This window comes from Chrysochloris asiatica, unplaced genomic scaffold (genome assembly GCF_000296735.1).
Source record: "Chrysochloris asiatica unplaced genomic scaffold, ChrAsi1.0 scaffold00102, whole genome shotgun sequence".
Taxonomy (NCBI): domain Eukaryota; kingdom Metazoa; phylum Chordata; class Mammalia; order Afrosoricida; family Chrysochloridae; genus Chrysochloris; species Chrysochloris asiatica.
In genome coordinates, this window is record NW_006408620.1 from 2038547 (window position 1) to 2060443 (window position 21897).

Consider the following 21897-nt stretch of genomic DNA (forward strand, 5'->3'; position numbering starts at 1 on the left):
GCGTGGTCACCAATCACAGCGTGTATTCCCATTGAGTCTTAGTCTTGGAAGGGGGTTTGCACTGAGGGGACCCAACCACTTGCCTTGATGTTTCCTGGGCAAGCATGTTGCTTGTTCTTGTAGTAACAGTTGGTCTGCCTATGTTGTTTTATATTTTTCCTGTAGGTCTTTCTTTCAAGAAGTATCTTCTGTTCTTCTAGGAGAGTGGTAGGATTTTATGACTCAATTGTGAATAATTGTTAGGATTAATTGCTATTGTCACAACTGTAATTGTAGAAGATGTGTAACTGAAAGGGGGAGTAGTTGGGTGTGTGCCTGCAGACAAGAGGCTGGCTGGCAGAATGTACCCTTTGGACATTTAAATGAATATATACGTTTTGTTTCGTAAGTGTGCATCAAATATTTTTGCCTTGTTCATAAGTGTTCATAAGATGTAAATGGGGAGCCACAGGGAAGAAATAGGATAAATGTTCTTGCAGGAAGAGGATTGTAATAATGATAATAATAACCCAATCATAAGTAATTTCATGCAGTATATTTTCATTCTGCATGTAGACACAGACTTTTAAGTATACAATATTGAAATTCCTGGTTCCTGATTTTTGTCAGTCAACATTATAATAAGGTCATTTTCTTTGTCCTGAAATGTCTTTCAAGCATATGAGTTTTAGGGGCTGCTTCCACTGCTACGATTTATGTTCATTACATAGGCCCTCTGCTATGGGTCAAGTAACTTGTTGCCACATTGACACTGTAATCCTGCCCCGATGAAAATACCCACACCAGGTCCATAGCTGCATGTGTGGATATTTCATTAGGAGAGATTACTACTAGTGGACTTTTATTGAGTTAAAGGCTGTGAATCTTCCCAAGCCTTGAGCACATGCATCAGTGTATTTCAGGATGGTTGTGAGAATTCATAATTCCAGCATCTGTCTGAAAGGGCTGCCAGAAGAGTTAATACAACCAAGGACACATTCTTACAGGGAGGTTGGTGCAAGTCGCTCAACCTTAGTTTTTTTTCATCTATGAAACATGACTTTGTTGAGTACTAAAATCCTCTCCATCCTGAAGAGTTATAGGAAATTGATACACACACTTATTTCAGATTATCCCATCTGAAAATGATGGGCCCAGAAATAAAGACTATTGTTAGTCACAGCAGACAGCCGGTACTCAATATGGAGTTGTAGAGAAGGCAGTTGTCAATTTTAAGCGGTTGTCTGCTCATCTTGTTAGGTGCCTTTGAGTCGGTTCTTATTCCTAGCGACCTTACGCACAACAGAATGAAACACTGCCCGGTCCTGGGCCAACCTCACAATCGTTAGGTTTGCATCGCGGTTGCTTATCTCGCATCTAGTCAACTCATGAGAGACACCAGTTGTGAGTTTCTATTTCAAACATTATCCATTTGATAACAAAGTTTACTGCAGTGATAATTCGACAGTCAGGATTTCTTAAAGACACCCCCTTTCGACAGAAGAGGTTTTTCTCTTACGGAAGATGGAAAGAGATAGAATGAAACCATTAAGAAACACTGCCAATACTGATTTGGAACCAGAGATTCTCTGGAAGCACTGAGGGTTGGGCCTGCTTGGTACAGCATCACAACCCCACCCATGTTAGCTAGTGTTCACCATAGCAGGGGTGGGCCCGGCTCTTTAGGGCTGGAGCGCTCACTCACCGAAGCATTTCTGTTGGACATAGGTGTGCTGGGCTCTGTGGGGTCCTGGTGCTCTTGGTGGTTTCCAATCCCAGCTCTGCCAGTTCCATACTGTGTGGACTTGTGGGTTGTACAAGGCCTGGTGTCAAGTTAGAGAACATGATGGAGATTGAGCTGGAGTGTGTGGAAATGCTGCAGAAACAGAGCCGTGATGGAGACTGCTCTGGGGCCACCTCCCACAGTGGATGTCCCAGAGTCAAGCTGCCTACCAGTAGGCCTCTCTCTGGAGAGTCACTCCTTCAGTGTCGGATGCGGAGCTTGGACTCTCTTTTCCTTCTGTGAAGGACCCTGCGCCTGATCAACGGAATGGCTGAATGGGGTCCTGCTTGCTCTTCTGGTCTCCGGAAAGCTTGGGTCTTTGTTACACCTGGAGACACTGCCCCCCACCTACCCAATTCCAGGTTTCAGGAAAATCTCCATACCTCTGCGCATTGTAAACTCGCCTGAACTGTATCCAGACCACACCACTTTAAATACCCCAGTCTGTAAGAGAACATACAACAGGGCTCTTGGTCTCCTTGGGTGACTTAAGAGTATCCCCTCCCAGGTTTACTCTCAATAAACCCGCCTGCTGTTGAAGACAAGACTCTCTCCTTTGTCTCTTTATTTCTTTTCCTTACATTCTGTCACTCGTCCTTCCCCACCTCTGTCTTTAATTCTTATCCACACATCTCTCCCTGACCACTTCTTCCCGTGACTGACCATTGGCTGTGCTCTAGGTCTAGTCCTGTCCAGGAAGACGGGGCACCACCTCCCACCCCTGCCCCTTCGCTGTCACCTTTTACCCTCACTCCTGCTCCCAGCGGAGTCCTGGTGTGGAGCTACAGGATAATGCGCTGGACCACAAGGTAAGGTTGAACTACAAGGTTGGTGGTTCAAATCCACCAGACGCTCCTGGGAAGCCCTGTACAGGTCGCTATGAGTCAGAACCGACTCAGTGTCACTTGACAACAACAACACTGCTCAGAGCAGGTAGGGATCTGCTTCAGAGAAGCAACTCGTGTTTTATTACTGCCTGTCTTGGTTGGTCCTAGAATTATGGATTTTCAGCATTACATAATTCTAGTTCAAAGACAAAGATAGCTACTGACAAGAATATACATGATCTTGTCATAGTATTTTGGAAATAGATCTCCCCTTTAAATACTTTTAAGAAGACCCTCTTAGGTAATTTAATGCTGTGTATGTTCATTTTGGAGTCCTGGTGTGGTGCTGTGGGTTAATGCACTGGACTGCAAGGTTCAAGCTCACCAGCCACTTCTTGGAAACCCTATACAGACAGGGTCACTATGGGTCGGAACTGACTCAACAGCACTTAACAACAACGACAACATGTTCATTTTGTGCATGTAGAAACATATACTCTTGTAGGTACACAATATAGAAATTCTTGGTTTGGGCTTTTTTTCCACTTGTCAATACAATAAGAGACTTTCTTTTCCTTGTCTTGGAATGGCTTCTGAATATATATTGAAGTCATTTTAGGGGATGGCTCCAATATAAGGGTTTACACTAATCACATAACGCCTCACTGTGGGTCAATTCGTTAATTGTCAGGATTTCACTGTATTTTCCATCCTGTTCATTGACTGTACTCTCCCCATTCTATGGGTGCAGGTGTGGCATGTCATTAGGGTCGATTACTAGAAGTGGGATTTTACTAAACAGAAGATGAGCATTTTCAAGGCTCTGGGTACATAGTGCTAGGATGGTTGTAAGAATCCACAATTCTATTACCAGTGTATGAAAGGGTTCTTCCTAGAGAGAATACATTCACAGTCACCAAGTCACTCAGCCTTGTCGGGGATTGACCTCGACATAGTTGTGTTGTTCACGAGTGTTTGGTTCACGAGGAGGGGAGATCCAGTGGCGATAGGGATAGTGAAAGAATACACAAACAGAGGGAGACAAGGAGGCACCCCAAAACCAGGGTGGATGCATCACTGGTGGGCAGACTTGGGACTACAGGCATCGTGGCCTCTGCAGGCAGCAACTCACTGCCCTGCAATCTTTACTGCATGCCCTACAACCTGTAATGCACACCTGGGTTGGCCTGCGTCTCGGTTTTATTTAGGTGAGGAGCTTCACACCCAGCTGGGAGGGACTAAGACAAGGTACAGCTAACATCAGTAATTTTCCAGACATTCAGGTAACTTTACTTCGTACTTCGCTGGTTCGAATCCTAGGCTGGCAACTTGGTTTCTCAGCCTCAATTAACATATCTATAGCCCCTGAGCTCAGTTGAGACAAGGTGAAAGGGAAGGACAAAAGGCGTGGGCGGAGTCCTGCTGTTTTGGCTTCCTGAGCCAGATTTTCAGGAGGTGAATGGGCAGCACCTGGAAAAGGGATTAGGGAGGATGGGTTCTTTGTCTGTAGAACAAAAGACTGGGAAGTAGCCAACCTAATTTTAGTTAATCCATTGGAGAAAAGCTTTACCCTTGAAACCTTTAGTCTTGGCTTTAGGAGGTTCTAATATTTCTATGTGGATAATAAGGGCTCATGTCTGCATTTAATGATAAACATAACTGAATACTAAGATTAAAAACAATTTGCCATGACTGCCAGTGGCCAGAATTTGTTCCTCAGAGCCTGCGGCCTATATAGTCTACACACAGTCTGCAACACAGCCTTAGATTCTTTGTCTATGAAAGGAGCTTTTGCAGGCTCCTAACATCTGCTCTGCTCCTGCAGTCCTGGTGTGGCGCTGTGGGTTAATGCACCAGATTGCAAAGCAGTTTGAACTGCCAGGTTGGTGGTTCAAGCACACCAGCTGCTCCTTGGAAACCCTATACAGGGTCGCTATGGGTCGGAAATGACTTGAGGGCACTTAACAACAACAACATCCGCTCCATCCTGTAGACTAACTTAAGCACACACATATTTCAGATTCCTGCATCTGAGGGTTGTGAGGCCATGAGCAGTGATAAGGTTTGTTGAGTAAACAGATGTCAGCATTGAGTAGTTGTGTGTTCACCTTCCTTCTAATCAGATTGTGAGAGACACTAGGTGTTGTGAGATTCTTTTAAAAATATTATCCGTTTCAGTTTACAAAAATATGCTCTGTAGTATACTGCCTCAGTTAAGTCTTCTTAGAAAATTGGCCGTCTCCACTGAAGGGGATTTCTTTTATGGAAGATATGAGACCATGAAGAAACACAACAATACTGCTGATCAGAGTATTGGAACTGGAAACTGGCAATTAGGGTCCGGTCTCCAGAGATCTGAAGAATGGAGAAAGTTCAGTCCCTGGTTGTCAAACCTGGAGGTCCCCAGGGAGTGGGCAGTGGAGACCAATGAGATCCAGGTGGCCCATGGGCTGTGGAAGGTGGAGGCCAGTAAAATGCAAGCAATCGAAGCTTTGGCCTAGTTCTGCGAGGCCTGCAGCTAGAGGGCATGGAGGTTCTGGATGAGACAAGGATTACAGACAAGTGGAGGGAAAGCAGGTTCTGGGCTAACTCAAGGAGGACAGCCTGGTGTAGGAGGTTAAGGTTGTCATAGAGACAGGACAGGCCGAGAGAAGTTTCCATCTCTAGCTGAGGCTTAAGAGAAGCAGGTTTACATCCAATGTTTAGCCTCTAGAGTCTTCAGGCTCCCACTTTAAAGAGTATGAATCAATTTGCTTTTCTCTGAACATCTTTCCCCTGAAACACTCCTCTCTACAGGTATTATGGTGTTGGAGTTTGCATGATGTTCTTGTCTCCTGTCCCCACAGAAGCAACCTGCGAGTGAAGTGACAAGCTGTTTAAGGCTTTGTTGTTGGCGAGAGATATGGCCAGCGCTGGTGTGGCAATGTGGTTTAATGCGCCAGACTGAAAAGCCACTTGAACTACAAGGTCGTTGGTTCAAGCTCACCAGTCGCTCCTTGGAAACCCTATACAGGGTCGCTATGGGTCGGAACTGATTCGACGGCACTTAACAACAAAATGGTCAGCGCTGGACCAGAGGGGAGCTGAGTTGAAAGCCAGCCCACTTCACAGCCTTCCATGCATGGACCATTGGCTTTTCTTGCTTGCAACAGTCCATTCATATTCCTCTCCTTTCTGCTTACCCTTGCCCAGAGTGTGAGGGAGGGGATCTGCCCATTGCTGATTGGTGATGCCTTGCAGAGGCGGTCACCAAACACATGTGGCACTTAAACAGGGCTAGTCTGGGTTGGGATGTGCACATGGGATTGTGCAGACTTGGTGGTGGTGTGCTGTGCAGTCGGTTCCGACTCATAGCGACCCTGTACAGGGTTTCTGAGACTGTAAATCTTTACAGGAGCAGAAAACCTCATCTTTTCTCCTGCAGAACCCCTGGTAGCTTTGAACTGCTGACCTTGAGGTTAAGAGACCGACTCGTAACCACTATGCTACCAGAGCTTAGTATGAAAAAAAAAAAAAAATCACACAAACTGTCTCATTAACAATTCCTTCTACGAACCTTGCACTCCACAGGATCTTAAAAGACAAGTCTAGGTGAAGAGTTTGTGAAAATGGGTCTCAATTGTAATTGGTAGGAGAGGTGAGAGGTGTTGTAATAGGTGTGAGTTTTGTTGGGGACATATGTGTGCCATTCAGAGTGTGCAGTGTGGGTCTCAGTGTGGTCCCCATCATGGTCAGCGCCTTTGAGAGGTGACACCCTAGGGTTTGAGACTGGGTCTCATCCACATTTCACAAGGGAGACCAGAACCAGAGGCTCAGAGTTTTCTGACCTTTGCTCCCTTTTTCTTCTGGGAAGGATCAAAAAAGAAAAAGAATCATTTTTAAGAAAAGAAAAATATGGCAATAGTTGTTCCCTGTGTTTCTTCTACTAAGCATTTGGTTTATTTAAGTACTTTGTTGTTGTTGAGTGCCATCGAGTCGATTCTGACCCACAGCGACCCTGTATAGGGTTTCCAAGGAGCAGCTGATGAGCTTGAACTGCCGACTCTGCAGTTCAAACGGTTTCTTTAGAGTCATACAAACTCCTAAGATGCTATGAGTTACGCAATGTTAAGAGTTCAAATGCTATCCCAGGCGTTCTTAAAATCAAGATGATCTCGAACTTTGTTTCAGGCATAATTATTCTCTTTAGTTGAGAAGAGAAACAAAACAAAACCAAAAACACCTAATCAGAGTCTCACAAAGGGCATTATGATTTTTTAAAAATCCAGCTCTATTTACTTGAAAAAGGTAAGTTTGAGGCCTTCTGAAATGACCATGGCTCTGCAAATCAGAAATTATACCTTCATCCACCTGAAAACATCCATCAAAGGAGAACAGTTTAAAGTCTGTTTTCAGGGGGAAAAAACTAGAAAATAAGTATAACCTGCAGACTCTGGAAATATATATAAAGGCAAAAAGAAAAAACAAACTTAAATTCAGGTAGAAGTTCTGAGATGGTCAAAGGAGAAAGGTGGGGGCTGGGGGGGGGGGGGGAGGCGGGGGTAGTGGGCTAGAACATACCAGCAAAGACTCACTTGTAGATGAAGGGAGCCAGCTTTGAAAGGAAAATACTTTATCACTTGGGAAGGGGAAGTGGAAAAAGCCATGCTGTTGACAAATGTTCACTGGACCTGACTCACTCCAAAGATTCTAGGAAGGCAGGGAACCCCCCAGCATTACACAGAGTGGCTGTATTTGCAGGAAGCTGTCCATCTTAGTGGGAGCCGAACAGGCAGCATTCACTCACTGGAACTGGGTTTGAACCAGTGACCTTGTGGTTAGCAGTCCAGTGCTTATCTTATAGTACCACAACAGGATAAGCACTAGACTGCTAGCTGCAAGGTCAGCAGTTCATACCTACCCAGTTGCTTCTGGAAACTCTACACAGGGTCATTATGAGTCGGAACTGACTCGATGACACTTCACAACATCATTTAAAAAACAAACAAACACCTGAATCTTGTGTAGACAGGTCTGGTGAAAAGAGATGGCGATAAGATTCTTATGAGTCAATAGTGAGTAATTGTTATTATGACTAATTGCAACTGTCACAACTGTCAAGGTAGTTTTGTAACAAAAACAGGGGGAGTAGTTAATCTTACAGTCCAGTAACAGAGGATCTAAGACCATCAAGGGAGAAGAGCATGAGCGGAATGTGGGACCTTATCCAGAGAAGCAGTGACACCAGAGATGGAGGCAGAGATGAGGACATAAAGAGAAAGAGCTGTCAAGAACTCTTGACTCATGGAAAGAGAAAGACAGAGTGCTGGCAGCCAGGAGGCAGGCTTGCAGAATGTGCCCTTTGGTTGTTTAAATGATCATAGATTCCTGGGTGTTTTAGTGCACATCCCCCCAAAACAAACAAACAAACAAACATAGGGAATAGAAGCAAATACTGTTAAATGATGATACAGGGAGGGGATTGTAATCATTGCAATGAAACGATGATGAATGTAAAACTGATGTTCTCCCATGTCAATTATCACTCAATTCACAATAAAAGCTTAAACAAACAAACAAAAAACCAAACCTGAGTAATGTCCATACCATTTGGGATTGTCCTCCAAGAGATGTAAAAAGGCTGAGAAACTGCAGGAGAGAAGCTCAAGATTTACAGCAAGAATGAACAGTCCAAGTCAAGAGTGAAGCATCTAGCTGATATGAAGTGAGGGAGACTCACAAGAACACCCAAACTTGCACATAGTACCCTTTGATCTAGCCTAGACGGCTTGATAATCAGAATTCGACTAGAGGAAGACAAAAAAACAAAACAAAACAATTTTTGATCAAGGAAATTAGGATAAATTGCTACAATTTGGTGAACTTGACCTATACTCATGGAGATAGTACCTCTAAATACCAACAGAGAAGGAAGGAGTCTTCACATCAAGCATCAATGCTATACAGGGTAGATAGGGACGGGCAACTTAGACATTGGCTACCTAAAATGAGGGGGTGATAAAGGCATGAAGTGACTGGCTTACAAGGTTTCAAGAAGGAGTTTAGTTTAAGAGTGTGTGGGGGAAGATTGAGTCCCCACTGAATAGTTTTCATCTTGTCTAGATGGATCTAGTTAAAAGAGATGGGGAAAAGATTTGTATGATTCAATCGTGAATAATTGTTATCATGACTAATTGCGACTGTCACAACTGTAAAGGTAGAAGTTTTACAACAAAAACGGGGGAGTGGTTAATCTTACAGTCCAGAAACAAAGGACCCTAGGATCATCAAGAGAGAAGAGCACAAGAGGAATGTGAGACCTTATCCAGAGAAGAAGGTCCACCAGAGATGGAGGCAGAGATGGGGACATGGAGAGAGTGAGCAGCTGAGGACTCGAGATTCATGGGAAGAGAGGAACTAAGAGCTGGTAGCCAGGAGGCAGACTTGCAGAATGTGCCCTTTGGTGGTGTAAATTATTATATATGCCTGAGTGCTTTAGTGGATAGAGAGAACTACTGTTAACTGATGGTACATGGATAGGATTATAATAATTGTGATGAAACAAGGTATATGATTTATTGAATGTAAAATTATACCTTTATCTTGTAAACTTTCACTCAATTCACAATTAAAACTTTTAAAAAAGAAATTAAACAGTCCTACCCCTAAGGTGGCTATGGATCAGTACTGACTCGATGGCACCTAACAACAACAACCCCCTAGAACAGAGAATTTTCAAAGTGAGTTTAGTAATGTAAGCTGAGTACAACAGAGGGAAACTCAGGGACCCTATTTACAACAGAACAAAACATCACCTGGTCCTGCGCCATCCTCACAATTGCTGCCACTGTGCCGATCCATCTCGTTGGGGGTCTCCCTCTTTTTCTCTGTCCCTCCGCTTTACAAAGCATGATGCCCTTCTCCAGGGACTAGTCCCTCCTGATAATATGTCCAAAGTATGAGAGTCAAAGCCTGCCCATCTTGACTTCAAAGGAGGATTCTGGTTGCTCTTCTTCCAAAATAGATCTGTTCTTCGGGCAGTCCATCGTCCCTTTAATATTCTCCTCCAACAGCACAACTCAAATACATCAATTCTTCTACGGTCTTCCTTATTCATTTGTCCAACTTCTACATGCAGATGAGGCTAATGAAATACCATGGCTTAGGCACGCTTTAAAAAGGTCTTGTGCAGCAGATTTTCCTAATGCAATATGTCATTTGATTTCTTGATTGCTGCTTCCATGAGTGTTGATGGTGGGTCCAAGCAAAATGAAGTCTTTAACAACTTCAATATTTTCTCCATTTATATGGATGTTATTTACTGGTTCAGTGGTGAGGATTTTCGTTTTCTTTACATTGAGGTACAACCCATACTGAAGGCTGTGCTCTTTGTTCTTCAGCAGTAAGTATTTTAAGTCCTCTTTCAGCAAACAACCTGCATACCCAGGTTGTTAAGATGTTGTTAAGATACTGCATATTGTTAATGCATTGTTGTTAAGTCCTTAGAGTGTTCCAATACATAGCAAACCTACATAAAACTTCAGAGGCTTTATATATCTGTGGGGGCAGAAAGCCTCATTTTTCTCCCATGGAATGGCTGGTGGGCTCAAACCACCAACCTTGTGGTTCACAGTTCAGTGCTTATTGTACAGAGTCACACCCAATGAACTAAAACGGGAGACAGGACCTTGTTCAGCCGAGTCCCACTCCGTGGTGATGTTCCCAAGGTGGGCTACAAATGACTCGAACGTCATGAATTGGAGCAGTAAGGGTTTCTTTAAGAAAGGAAACCTGCAAGGGGAGATATGCCATAGACAACAGTATCTCTCCGAGCTCACAGCCTTTTGGGGTTTTACTGGGCTAAAGGGAGTCCTGGTGTGGCGCTGCAGGTTAATGCACTGGACTGCAAGGTCTGTTGGAGCCACAAGGTTGGCGGTTCAAACCCGCTAGTCACTCCTCAGCAACCCTATACAGGGTCACTATAAAGAACCCTATACAGAACCAACTCGACAGCACTTAACAATAGCAATAGAGCTAAAGGAGTCCTGGTGTGGCGCTGTGGGTTAATTCGCTGGACTGCAAAGGTGGTTTGAACCATACGGTCAACAGTTTAAGCTCATCCCTGTTCCTATACTGAGTTGCTATAGGTTGGAACCAACTCAACGGCACTTTAACAACAGCATAGGACTAAAAACAGGGACGTGCAGGGCTAGCTTCAGCAGGTTCCTGGAGTTATGATAACATCTCACAGTTTTGGATGTTAACTTCCCGGCTCCTCATTCCTCTGTTTGGTGTTGCTGTTAAGTACCCTCTAGTCGGTTCTGGTTGGTTCTGAAGAAGCTCTGGTAGCGTAGTGGTTATGAATTGGGCTGCTAACCTCAAGGTCAGCAGTTTGAAACTACAAGCTGTTCCATAGGAAAAAGTTGAGGCATTCTGCTCCTGTAAAGATTTACAGCCTCGGAAACCCTGTGCAGGGTCACTGTGAGTCAGAACCGACTCCATGCTATTAAACAACAACAGCAAGTCGGTTCTGACTCATAGCGACCCAGTGTAGGGTTTCCAAGGAATGATGATCCATACTTATTCTCATTTCTCACACATGTGCACCACATCCAACACCCCAGTTTGAGACCTAGGTCTGGCTCAAACACGCTATATTGAGGTTAACAGCCTGACTAATAAATCGTTACTGTACTGGCTCCGTGTTTTCCTTCTGTCCTGTTCTGCTAGGGGTTGGGCTTGTGGTCCCTGTGGGCTTCTGCATGTGTCAGGTCCTGCAGGCTGGAGGGGGCATAGCAATTCCTGTTTTTCATGAAAAAGAAGTGTTTTGCTAAGTCTCATTTCCTGCCCCACCTGTGTTTTGCAAGATGTGTGCTTTTGCCAGAGAATTATCTGTCCAGTCTTTATTCTTTCTCCCTCCTGGTTGTACCTTGCTCTAACAGTGCTGGGACTGTTCATGACCAGCTTACAGTTCAGCACCTCAGTGAGCACCCCTGAGCTCCCTTTGGAAGGCAGCTTGGACTTCCGAGTGGAGTCCCCTGGTATCACCTTAGCTGTGCTGGTGCTAGTAGGAGTGGGCACAGGCCACCAGAGGGAGACTGTGAGGCCATTGGAGGAGCAGGGGCAGGGGAAGAGGAGCGTGAAACAGGAGGCAGGCAGGTCAAACACAGGCCCCAGTGATAGGGTGGGGCTGTCCTTGGTGGGTGGGGCTGGTCCCTGGGGCTTGCCGCTCTGGATTCAGTTTTCAGGCAAGTAATAAACTCGACAGTTTGGAAGGGGCCACTGAGTGGGAGGTGAGGAGGCGTGGGGGATGGAGTCACCCTGGCCTGTTGGTCAAGTCAGAGCTGGACTCATTTCCTAATGGACATGAAGTGTTAAGGTATCTGGGACCCACAGTCTGTCAGCAAGTATTTATTGAGTACCTGTGTAATGCTTTTGAGTCCTGGTGTGATGCTATAGGACAGACACCGGACTGCTGACCACAGGGTCAACTGTTCAAATCCACCAGCCATCCCTCAGAAACCCTATACAGGGTGGCTGTGAATTGGAACCAACTCCGTGGCACTTAACAACAAAATGGTATGCTGGGGGTTCAAGAGGTTCAAAAACTTCAAGTTCACCCTCCAATAAGTACAGTCAGACACAGGTCCCTGGATTTCATGAAGGCTGGTAGGGGTTTGACACCATGGAGAGATGAGTTGGCATTTCCCTCCTTCCTCTCTTCTTGGTTCTTGGTCTCTCTCACCCTCAGTTTCTTCATCTATGAAATGGGAGTGCTGGACATGGCCATAGAGCGCCACTCACAGAAGAAGTGAGGAGGAGAGAGCAATAGAAATTGGTTACTTATTGGGTGAGGCTGGCGCCAGAGACAGAAAGGGAACAAACAGTCAGCCATTATGTGTCCCCAATGTTATCTCTTCAGTATCTACCAGCCTGCTTTGGACACATTCCTCACCTCACGCAGGTGAAAAGACAGGTAGGAAGGGTACAGGGTGCTGTGCTTGCTTGGACACAGCTAAGACTTGACTCCCTTCCCAAGAGGTCCAGTCTAATCACTTACCAGAAACCATTGTGGGATCTTAGACCAAATCTCTGGCTGCCTCAGTTTCCCCACTATGGCTGGAGAGAAACTAGAGTAGGAACGTGTAGAGAGTGAATTCTGTAATATCGGGAGCCAAGAGATTATTTTATTATTATATTTAATTACTATATATGTTGTTGTTATGCATCTTAGTCATATTATTTATTATTTTGAGGTCCTCCTCCCTGTTGTGGATTGCCTGGTGTACACAGAGAGGGGCTGCGGGTTCTAACACTAGCGTCTCGGTTGTAAGTTTATTCTGTTTGGGACTGTGCTAACTTCTAGCGTCTGTGATTCTCCATAGTCCCCCAACCGTGATCTCCCAGCTGGACCCCCACCCCCGCCCCAGCCCCTACCCCCACCCCATCCTGGTCCCGAGTCCGCGTCCCGTGGCAGGTCGGACAGCGCACGCCCATCACCGGCCAAAGACGCCTAGTCCTGGAGGGAGGACCCCGCCGCTCGGCTCAGCCCCCTCCGGGCTCCACCCCGGGCCTCGACAGGGCGGGACGGCGGGACGGCGGGCTCGGCCCCCATGGCGCTGCGCTGGCCCCCAGAGCGCTCCACACGTGCCACTGCCAATGGGTCAACTACCTTCGTACCTGCCAGCGATGCTGCTCTTGCTGTCGCTGCTGCCGGACCTCGGACCCGGACCTGGCGCGGGTGAGTGAGAGAGCCGTCCCTTTCTGGAACCCAGAGTCTTCCTCAGCCCAGCCTAAGGACCCAGGAGCCCCCCCACCCTGCTGCAAGGTCTGCCCACCCCTCCAGCCTTCTCTAGGGATGCCCACCCACTCATTCCTTCTCAGGGACACAGAAGCTCTGCCCCCCAGACCTCTGAGTCCATTCCGACTCCTCGTGACCCTGTATAGGGTTCTTGAGACGTAAAACGTAATCTCTACAGGACCAGACAGACTCCTGTTTCTCCCGAGAACCTGCTGGTGAGTGTGCCACCTTAAGGGTAGCAGGCCAGTGCTTAACCCCCAGCCCCTCCAGATCTCGATCAACCCTCCCCAGGGTCCCCCATTCTTTCACCCATCCCAGGGACACAGCCCCTCTCAGTCCTCCCTCCCCCCAGATGTTTAAGTCTAACCCTGTGCAGCAGTACCCTGGCCCTTCCATCCTTGTGGCCCGATGTGGCCCCACCAGGAGAACAGAGCAGAAGGACTGAGACCAGCACCCACTGAGGAAGAACGGACATACCCTCTGGAGTGGACAGACGCACTCTGTGGGAAGTGTACACACAGCAAGACAGACAGACAGGCACAGCCCACTGAGACTCACCTGGGCTCACCCAAACTGTCAACCCAGGCACACACACAAACACTCACAACCCAGGCACACACACAAACAAACTCAGGGTCACCTGGGGAGATCCACAGGGCAAACTCAGACCAAGAGGGACACACACACATTCACACTCAGGAAAACCTCGTTCATACACACAGGAAATTCACACACACAGGAAATTCCTACACACACAGCTAGCTCCAAAACCCTGACACATAGCAGGAATTCACATGCCCAGATAGACACACAGCTACAGACACACACAGAGATTTGTTAACTGGCCCACACTTTCACCGACACACACACACACACACACAATCAATACACTCACAGATTCAAGTGTGTAAATCAGATACAGACACAGATTACATGAGCACACACACACCAGAGACCCCCTGGACTATAGGAGGCATAGATGGCTCTGGAACTCCCAGCGAGGCTGCTCTGGGCCTTAAGGCAAACAGCCCAGCAGGACCTGCCCCACCCAGGCTGGCACTAGACTTGGTGCTAGGTGTCCACCCTGTGCCAGGCTCTCTGGAGAACTGTATCCAAGGTCATTTAATGTCAGAGAATAGCAGAGGAGAGTGAGGAGGGGGCTCTGGGGACAGATTCGGGCGGAGTGTGGAGACTGAAGGGCCCTTTTCTGGGTGCCCACTGCATGGCAAAGGAAGCCTACAGCTTTGTGGAGCTCCCACGGAGTCCCCTGGCTAGAGGGGGTAGACAGAGTACAGCTTGACAGAAACTACTGCGGTCATTGGGAGTGAGAAGGAGTGAGCTGGGTGAGGACATTCCCTTCCAAAGACTATACATTTTCACAGAAGCAGATAGCTCATCTTTCTCCCACAGAGTGGCTACTGGGTTTGAACTACTGACTTTGGGGGTAGCGGCCTAATGCTTAACCCACTACTCCATCAGGGGAGTGTAGTTTGAGGAACAGGAAATGATGGATCTGTGTAGGGAGTGTTGAGGGAGCTCTGTGGGGAGGAGGGGCTTGGGAAGACTGGTGCTGGGACTTTATTTGGTTCTTCTGGGATGCCTGAAGCCCAGCACCAAGAACTAAACAAATGTTTGATGCAAGGTGTGAACTCTGAGTCTGGAGTTCCTGAGGGCAGGGAAGGGCAACCCAGGAAGAGGGAGCAGCTTGTGTAAAGGCCCAGGAGCTGGGACTACGGACTCATTTTGTTATGTGCCAGCTGCTACATATGCATCACCCTATACCTCCACCTCACAGACAAGAAACTCCAAAGCACAGAGAGGTTGAGTAACTTGCCCAAGGTCACACAGTGATGCTTAGTTTGGAAAGTCAGGCTGCAGGCGGGTGCCCTCCCCTGCCCCTTGACCTGCAGCCTCTGACCTTTGCTTTCCTCCCAGCCTCCAGGAAGTCTCATGTACACCGGCGTGGGCTCCTGGAGCTGGCGGGAACCCTGCAGTGTGCCAGCACCCTCTCCGCCCTGGCCTACATCAGCTACGGTTGCCACTGTGGCCTGGGTGGCCGTGGTCAGCCCCGGGATCCCACAGACTGGTGAGTGTGCTCTCAGGCCAGCCTGGAGACCCCCACATCCTAGGGGACAGGTTGGGTAAAGCATTTAAGGGCATGTCCAACAATGAGGTGAGGGATTGGTCTAGGAAGGTCCAACCTGTGGTGATGCCTCATAGGCAGAGGGGCTTCTGGGAAAACATGGCCTCTAATTCCAAGCCCTGGAGCCACTGAACTGCCCTGGCCATGGAGCGACTGCTTTGTCGGACAAATAAGAGTAAGGTACCAGGAGCTGCCCTCAGCCCTCCTTACAGCAATGATCTGGACAGATGAGGCCACCGAGGCACACAAAGGTGGGGTAACTGCCATGTAGGGTGTGAGAGCTGGGAGTAGGGTGTCGGCTGGGTCTGAGCTACTGACCTGCGTGTGAGAACTGATGGGATGTGGGTTGTTGTTGTTGTTGTTAAGTGCCGTGGAGAAGCCTCGGCTTCTGCTCCAGGCTGCGAGCTTTCCTGACTTCTCTCCTCACTGTCCTGGAGGCAGGTGTCCCCACGTTATGGGTGCTGGCCCCACAGCTCTGCAGGGGCCAGCCCTCACCTGTTGGCACAGCTAGCAGGAGGCAGGAGGCAGAATTGACCTGCCTCTTCCTTAGCTTCGAGGATGTGATTGTCAATCGACCAGCATTTTCTTACTCTTGAGCCTTTCCTTGAGAGCCCTGGTGGTGCAGTGGGATGAGTGTTGAGCTGCTAACACCAAGGTCAGCAGTTCAAGCCTACCAGCCGTTCTTTAGGAGAACGATGAAGCTGTCTGCGCCTGTAAAGATTGAGTCTTGTCAAATCTACTTTGTCCTAAAGAGTGGAGAGAAGTCGGAATCGACTCAAGGGCAGTGGGTTTGGGGAGTCTTTGAGGATCCTACTGCCAAACCCACCCTCTCCGCTGGTTGTCTGACTCCTCCCCATTCTTCCAGCTGCAGTTCAGGCATTGCCCCCGCCACATGCCCTCTGTGATTCCCAGCTAGGCCTGGCACCTCCTCTTGACTACCAAAATTCCCTCCTCTTACCCACGTCCTGGACTCCTGGTGTGGCACTGTAGGATAAGCACTGGACTGTGAGCCACAAAGTCTGTGGTTCAAACACACCAGCTACTCCTTGGAAACCTATACAGGGACACTATAAGTCAGAACTGACTCCCACGGCACTTGATGATAACAACAGCAACAACCCACATCTCAGCATTTCTCACTGTCTGGGAGCTTGTCTGCCTCCCCGCCCTACTACCCACACACCCACAGGGCTTTTGTGAGGGCAGAACACGGTCAGACTGACCTCTCCCCCAGCCTCAGCTGAGGGAGGGCAGGACTGAGTGGAGACTGGTGGGTGGAGGAATACCAGTGAATGAGGGAGTCATGGCAGCTTGGGCCATTGAGCGGGCTCCTCAGAGACTTGTTCAACAGTAAATGTCTACTGTGAGGACCTACAGTGAACAAAGCCCTGTGTGCACTGCTCACTGAGAATTTAGTGCAGAACATGCAGTTCAGGGTCCTTGAGGAGGACAGCCCGTGGGTAATCCATCTCTCTAAAGAGGACTCACAACCTGCCCTGAAGGGAAAGAATGTGGTTTAATGAAAGGGTATACAAATGAGCCCATCCTAGTCTGAGGAGGTGAAAGGTGACTGGTTAAAACCTGCCCTGAGGAGCAAGAACCCAGTTTTGGGAGAGAATGTAACAAGGAGACCATCCCAGGTTCGGGGTGGGGAGTGGGGTGCATGTGACGGTGGCACCAGTATTGCAGGTGGGGGTGGAGGGACCGAGACCTAAAAAAGGAAGAGTGTCGAGGTCCTCCCAGGCAGAGAGCAGGATGGGTAAAACCAGAAACGGAGAGGAGGCCAGCTGACTAGATGCTGCATCTCAGACTAGGAGAGGGCGGTGGGCCGGCGGGGATTGAGGAGGCAGTGTGGGCACATGGAAGCAGCGGCATTGTCTCCCAGCAGTGGGGATAGTCAGGGACATCTTGGAGTGGGTGCTGGCCCCTGATTCACCTGTAGCCCTGACAGGAGAGGAGAGTGAGCTGACACCCACCTGTTGGTCCACTGTCCACTACACACAGGTGCTGCCATCACCATGACTGTTGCTATGAAGTTGTAGAGCGGGCCGGCTGCAAGCCCAAGCTGGACCACTACTCCTGGACGTGCATCAGCAATCGTGTGGTATGCGGTGAGTCCCCAGGGCCAAACCCACCCATCACCTGAATTTACTCCCTGGGGATCCTGGCAGAACTCGGTCCCCCACCCCCCATTCCCCCACTTTCAGTTGCTGCTCACTCACACAAGCCACCTCTTGGGAGCCTCAGGTCTAAGTCATCTTCCACACTGAGCACTGCCAAGCAAAGCCAGAGAACAAGATGGGAGTGGCACCAGGTGTGAGCACCCTAGGTTCCCATCAGGAAAGGGGTTGGTTTAAATAAGCCAATGATACAATTCCACTGTAGAGCAGTCTACAGCCTGGAGAAAGGAGGAGGTGGGACCTCGTGCTGGTTAGGAAAGGTGAGGAGTAGAGTGGCTTGTCCAGTACAACGCCATTTGTGTTCAAAAAAAATTTAACCACAAATTTTCCAGAATAGTACCATACGACTTTCTATGGCTGTATGTTGTTGTTGTTAAGTGCCATCAAGTCAATTCTGACCCAGAGCGACCCTGTATAGGGTTTCCAAGGAGCAGCTGGTGAGCTAGAACTTCCGACCTCGCAGTTCAAATGGCTTTGCAGTCTGGCACATTAACCCACAGCGTCACACCAGGAATCCTGTAGACCAAACAAATAAACAAGACCCCCAAATAAAACCACTGCTGTCAAGACCGTTCTGAGGGATAGCGACTCTGTAGGACATAGAACTGCCCCCGTAAGTTTCCATTGCTGTCATTTCTACCAGAGCAGACAGACCCGCACCAGTCTCCCACAGAGCAGCTGGGTGCTCAAACCATTACACCACCAACCCAAAACTGTCATCGAATTCATTCTAATTTAAGGTGACCCATATGGGCATGTGGAGTCCTGGTGTGGCGCTGTGGATTAATGCGCTGGACAGCAAAGTCGCTTTGAAACGAAAGGTCGGAGGTTCAAGCTCACCAGCTGCTCCTCCGAAACCCTATACAGGGTTGCTATGGGTCACAGCCGAATCAACGGCACTAAACAACAATAACAACAACATATTGGCATATGGAGTCCTGGTGTGGCACTGCGAGTCAAAACGCTGGACAGCAGAGTTGGTTTGAACCACAAGGTCAGTGGTTCAAGCTCACCAGCCACTCCACAGAAACTCTATACAGTTAGAACAGACTCAATGGCACTTAACAACAACAACATATAGTTGGTACCAACTCATAGCAACCCTATGCACAACAGAATGAAACACTACCTGGTCCTGGGCCAACCTCACAATTGTTACCACGCTTGAGCCCACTGATGCTGCCACTTTGTCAGTCCATCTCATTGGGGGTCTTCCTCTTTTTCTCTGACCCGCCACCTTACCAAACATGATATACTTTTCCAGCGACTGACAATACGGCATATAAGGAGACACTCCAAACTGAGGGTGACTGAGATCATCTCAGAGGTCCGAGCAGGTTGAAGAAGGTGATGTGGAAAGGGGACTTAACGTTCTCTGCAGCATTTCCATTGTAATGAAACAAAAAATGGGCCTGGGGGATATCTTCACGACTTACTATGAATTAAAAGTTAAAAAGAAAAGGAATATGCAGCCGGATATGCTTAATGCACTGATGCCTGTGATTTATTTTTAAAAGTATCAAAAATAACACTCCCGCCCCTCTCTGTCTTCTCTGCACTTGGAGCAGCTTTCCTGCCACAGTCCCTCATCCCCTGAAAATGTTCACCTGCACCAAATTTGTCTGCACCCCTTCCCTGGTCAGGAGCACTTCTCAGCTTCTGAAGCCACCATTGTCTGCAGTGGTACTGAAACAACTCCAGACACTGACAGATAAGCTTGACAGCCGCAGGTTCCCTGACCTCACTTACTTCTAGTCGAAGTTTCTAAACCAGCATGATCTCAAGGGACATTGACACCGCAGCCATGTTCATTGGGGCTGGGGCTGCCACAGTGGGAGTGGCTGGCTCTGGAGCTGGGATTGGAACTGTGTTTGGGAGCCTTATCATTGGATATGCCAGGAACCCTTCTCTGAAGCAGCAGCTCTTCTCCTACGCTATTCTGGGCTTTGCCCTCTCGGAGGCCATGCGGCTCTTTTGTCTGATGGTGGCCTTTCTCTTTTGTCTGATGGTGGAGTTGTCTCCATTTCCCAAGTTCTTTTTTTCCGTGTCTCGTCTGTCCTACATATTCCTTTCCTTGTACCTCCCCAGGCAGCCTGGGGAAAGTAATTGGCTCAGAGTTTGACAGAGGGAAGCTAAATAAATGTTGTCTAAATAAGAAAAAAAAAAACAAAAAAAACCTCCCAATAAGGAGATGGCAGGACAGTGGGCTGATGGAGAAGGAGGCAGTAAAGCCAAATGTCAGTAGTAGATCCTGTGTGGCGAAGATACAGATGTTCACTGATAGTCCCTTCAGCTTTGGTACATGTATGAAGTGTTTCCCAATTAAATACTGGAAACAAACAAAAAGCAAAAGAAAGGAAAGAAGATAGCAAGAGGGCCCCCGACACCTCCATTTCCTCGGCTGTGGAGTCCTGGTGTGGGCTGTGGGTTTATGAACTGGACTTCAAGATCGGTTTGAACCACAAGCTTGGCAGTTCAAGCTCAGCAGCTGCTCCTCAGAAACCCTATACAGGGTCGCTATGAGTCAAAACTGACTCGACAGGCACTTAACAAAAATAACCCCAATGTGTGACCCACTCCAACTTGGTGTGATGCAACATGTCTCTTGGACCTTGGTTCTAAGGGCCAACCCCAATGTCCAAGGAGAGCCAGAGCCTTATGTCATCCTAGTGGCTGCAGGGACAGCAGGTCCAGGTTTAAAACACCTCACCTTAGAGCTTTGACACCTCTCTGACAAAATTAACCAGGTTTTTTATTGCTTGTTTTTTAATATCTAATTTTATTATGCCTAATTTTATAATGTCTAATTTTATTATGTCTAATTTTATTGGAGTCCTGGTGTGACACTGTAGGATAAGCACTTGACCACAAGGTTGGTGGTTCAAACTCAGCAGCCACTCCTTGGAAACCCTGCATAGGGTTGCTGTGAGTCGGAACTGACTTGACAGCAGTTAACAAGAGCAACAATTTCATGTTTGGTAGAAATATAAAATTATTTTAAAGTGTGCTAATCAGGGGTTGAATTCCTGGTGTGGTGCTGTGGGCTCAGCGCTGGACTATGAACCATAAGGTCGGCAGTTCAAACCTACCAGTTGCTCCTCGGAAACCCTATATAGGGTTGCTATGAGTCAGAACCAACTCAGAGGCGCTTAACAACTCGGTGGTACTTGGTGCATTTACATGTTGGCCAACTATGACTTCATCATCTCCAAAGAAAACTCAAGGAATCCTGGTGATACAGTTGGAAAAGCATTAGGCTGCTAGCTGTAAGATTGGCAGTTCAAACCCACCAATGGCTCCATCAGAGAAAGATGTGGCAGTCTGCCTTTGTAAAGATTGTTGTTATTGTTGAGTGTGTCAAAGTGGTTCCAACTCACAGCAAGCCTGTCTAGGGTTTCCGAGGAGCAGCTGGTGAATTTAAGTCACTGACCTCGGGCTCACGCGCATTCTCGTACAGCACCACACCGGGATGCCTCTGTACAGATCCCAGCCTCAGGAACGCCTTGGGGCAGTTCTGCTGTATCCTCTAAGGTCACTGTGATCCAGCGTTGACTCCAAGGTAGCAGTTTGAGGAAAGAAAATGCTGTGCCCATTAGCCATTCACTCACCATTACTCTGGTGGCATAGTGGGTTACATGTTGGGCTGCTAACCACAGGTCAGCAATTCAAATCCACCAGCCACTCCATGGAAGAAAGATGAGGCTTTCTGCCCTCATAAAGATTTGCAGCCTCGGAAATCCTCTACAGGGTCGCTGTGAGTTGGAATGGGGCTTGGATGGAAAATCTGTTAAAGGTTCATCCTTTCTCCTTTAAGTGGCATTTTCTGCTTGGCTCCTTACCAGGTAGAAATAATATTTGTAAGACATTTTGTCAATACATCTGCTGGTGAAATCCATGCCTGTTTATAGAGCTTGCATCCTCCAAGCGACAGGAGCCAGAAGAACCCAAATACCTATTATGTATTTTGGTTACAAATATTCTTGTTCTGTCTGGAGATATTCTGAGCAGTTATTTGTTTGTTTGAAATTTATTTTAATGCCATGTTTGGCCCAGTTTCCATTTATGGGCCTGACTAAAATACATTTTAAAAAATTAAGCCTATCATAATATTTACTGGTAGGCCTCAAATAATTTTAAGTGTGATGGGCAAACCTGTTGGCCTTGAGAGCTATTTTTCCTCTCAAGTTTTTCTTCTTCTTCAACAA

At 47.6% G+C, this 21897-nt stretch overlaps 1 protein-coding gene across 1 annotated transcript in view; it reads left to right on the plus strand.

Annotated features, from left to right (window-relative positions):
- LOC102822467 overlaps positions 1-21897 on the plus strand; it is a 45637-nt gene that overhangs the window by 14354 nt on the left and 9386 nt on the right. Inside the window, exons 3-7 of the mRNA XM_006867238.1 lie at positions 11511-11727; positions 12320-12379; positions 12976-13309; positions 15280-15455; positions 17517-17623. Of these exons, the coding sequence (XP_006867300.1) occupies positions 11511-11727; positions 12320-12379; positions 12976-13309; positions 15280-15455; positions 17517-17623 (894 nt within the window). The remainder of the gene's footprint in view (positions 1-11510; positions 11728-12319; positions 12380-12975; positions 13310-15279; positions 15456-17516; positions 17624-21897) is intronic.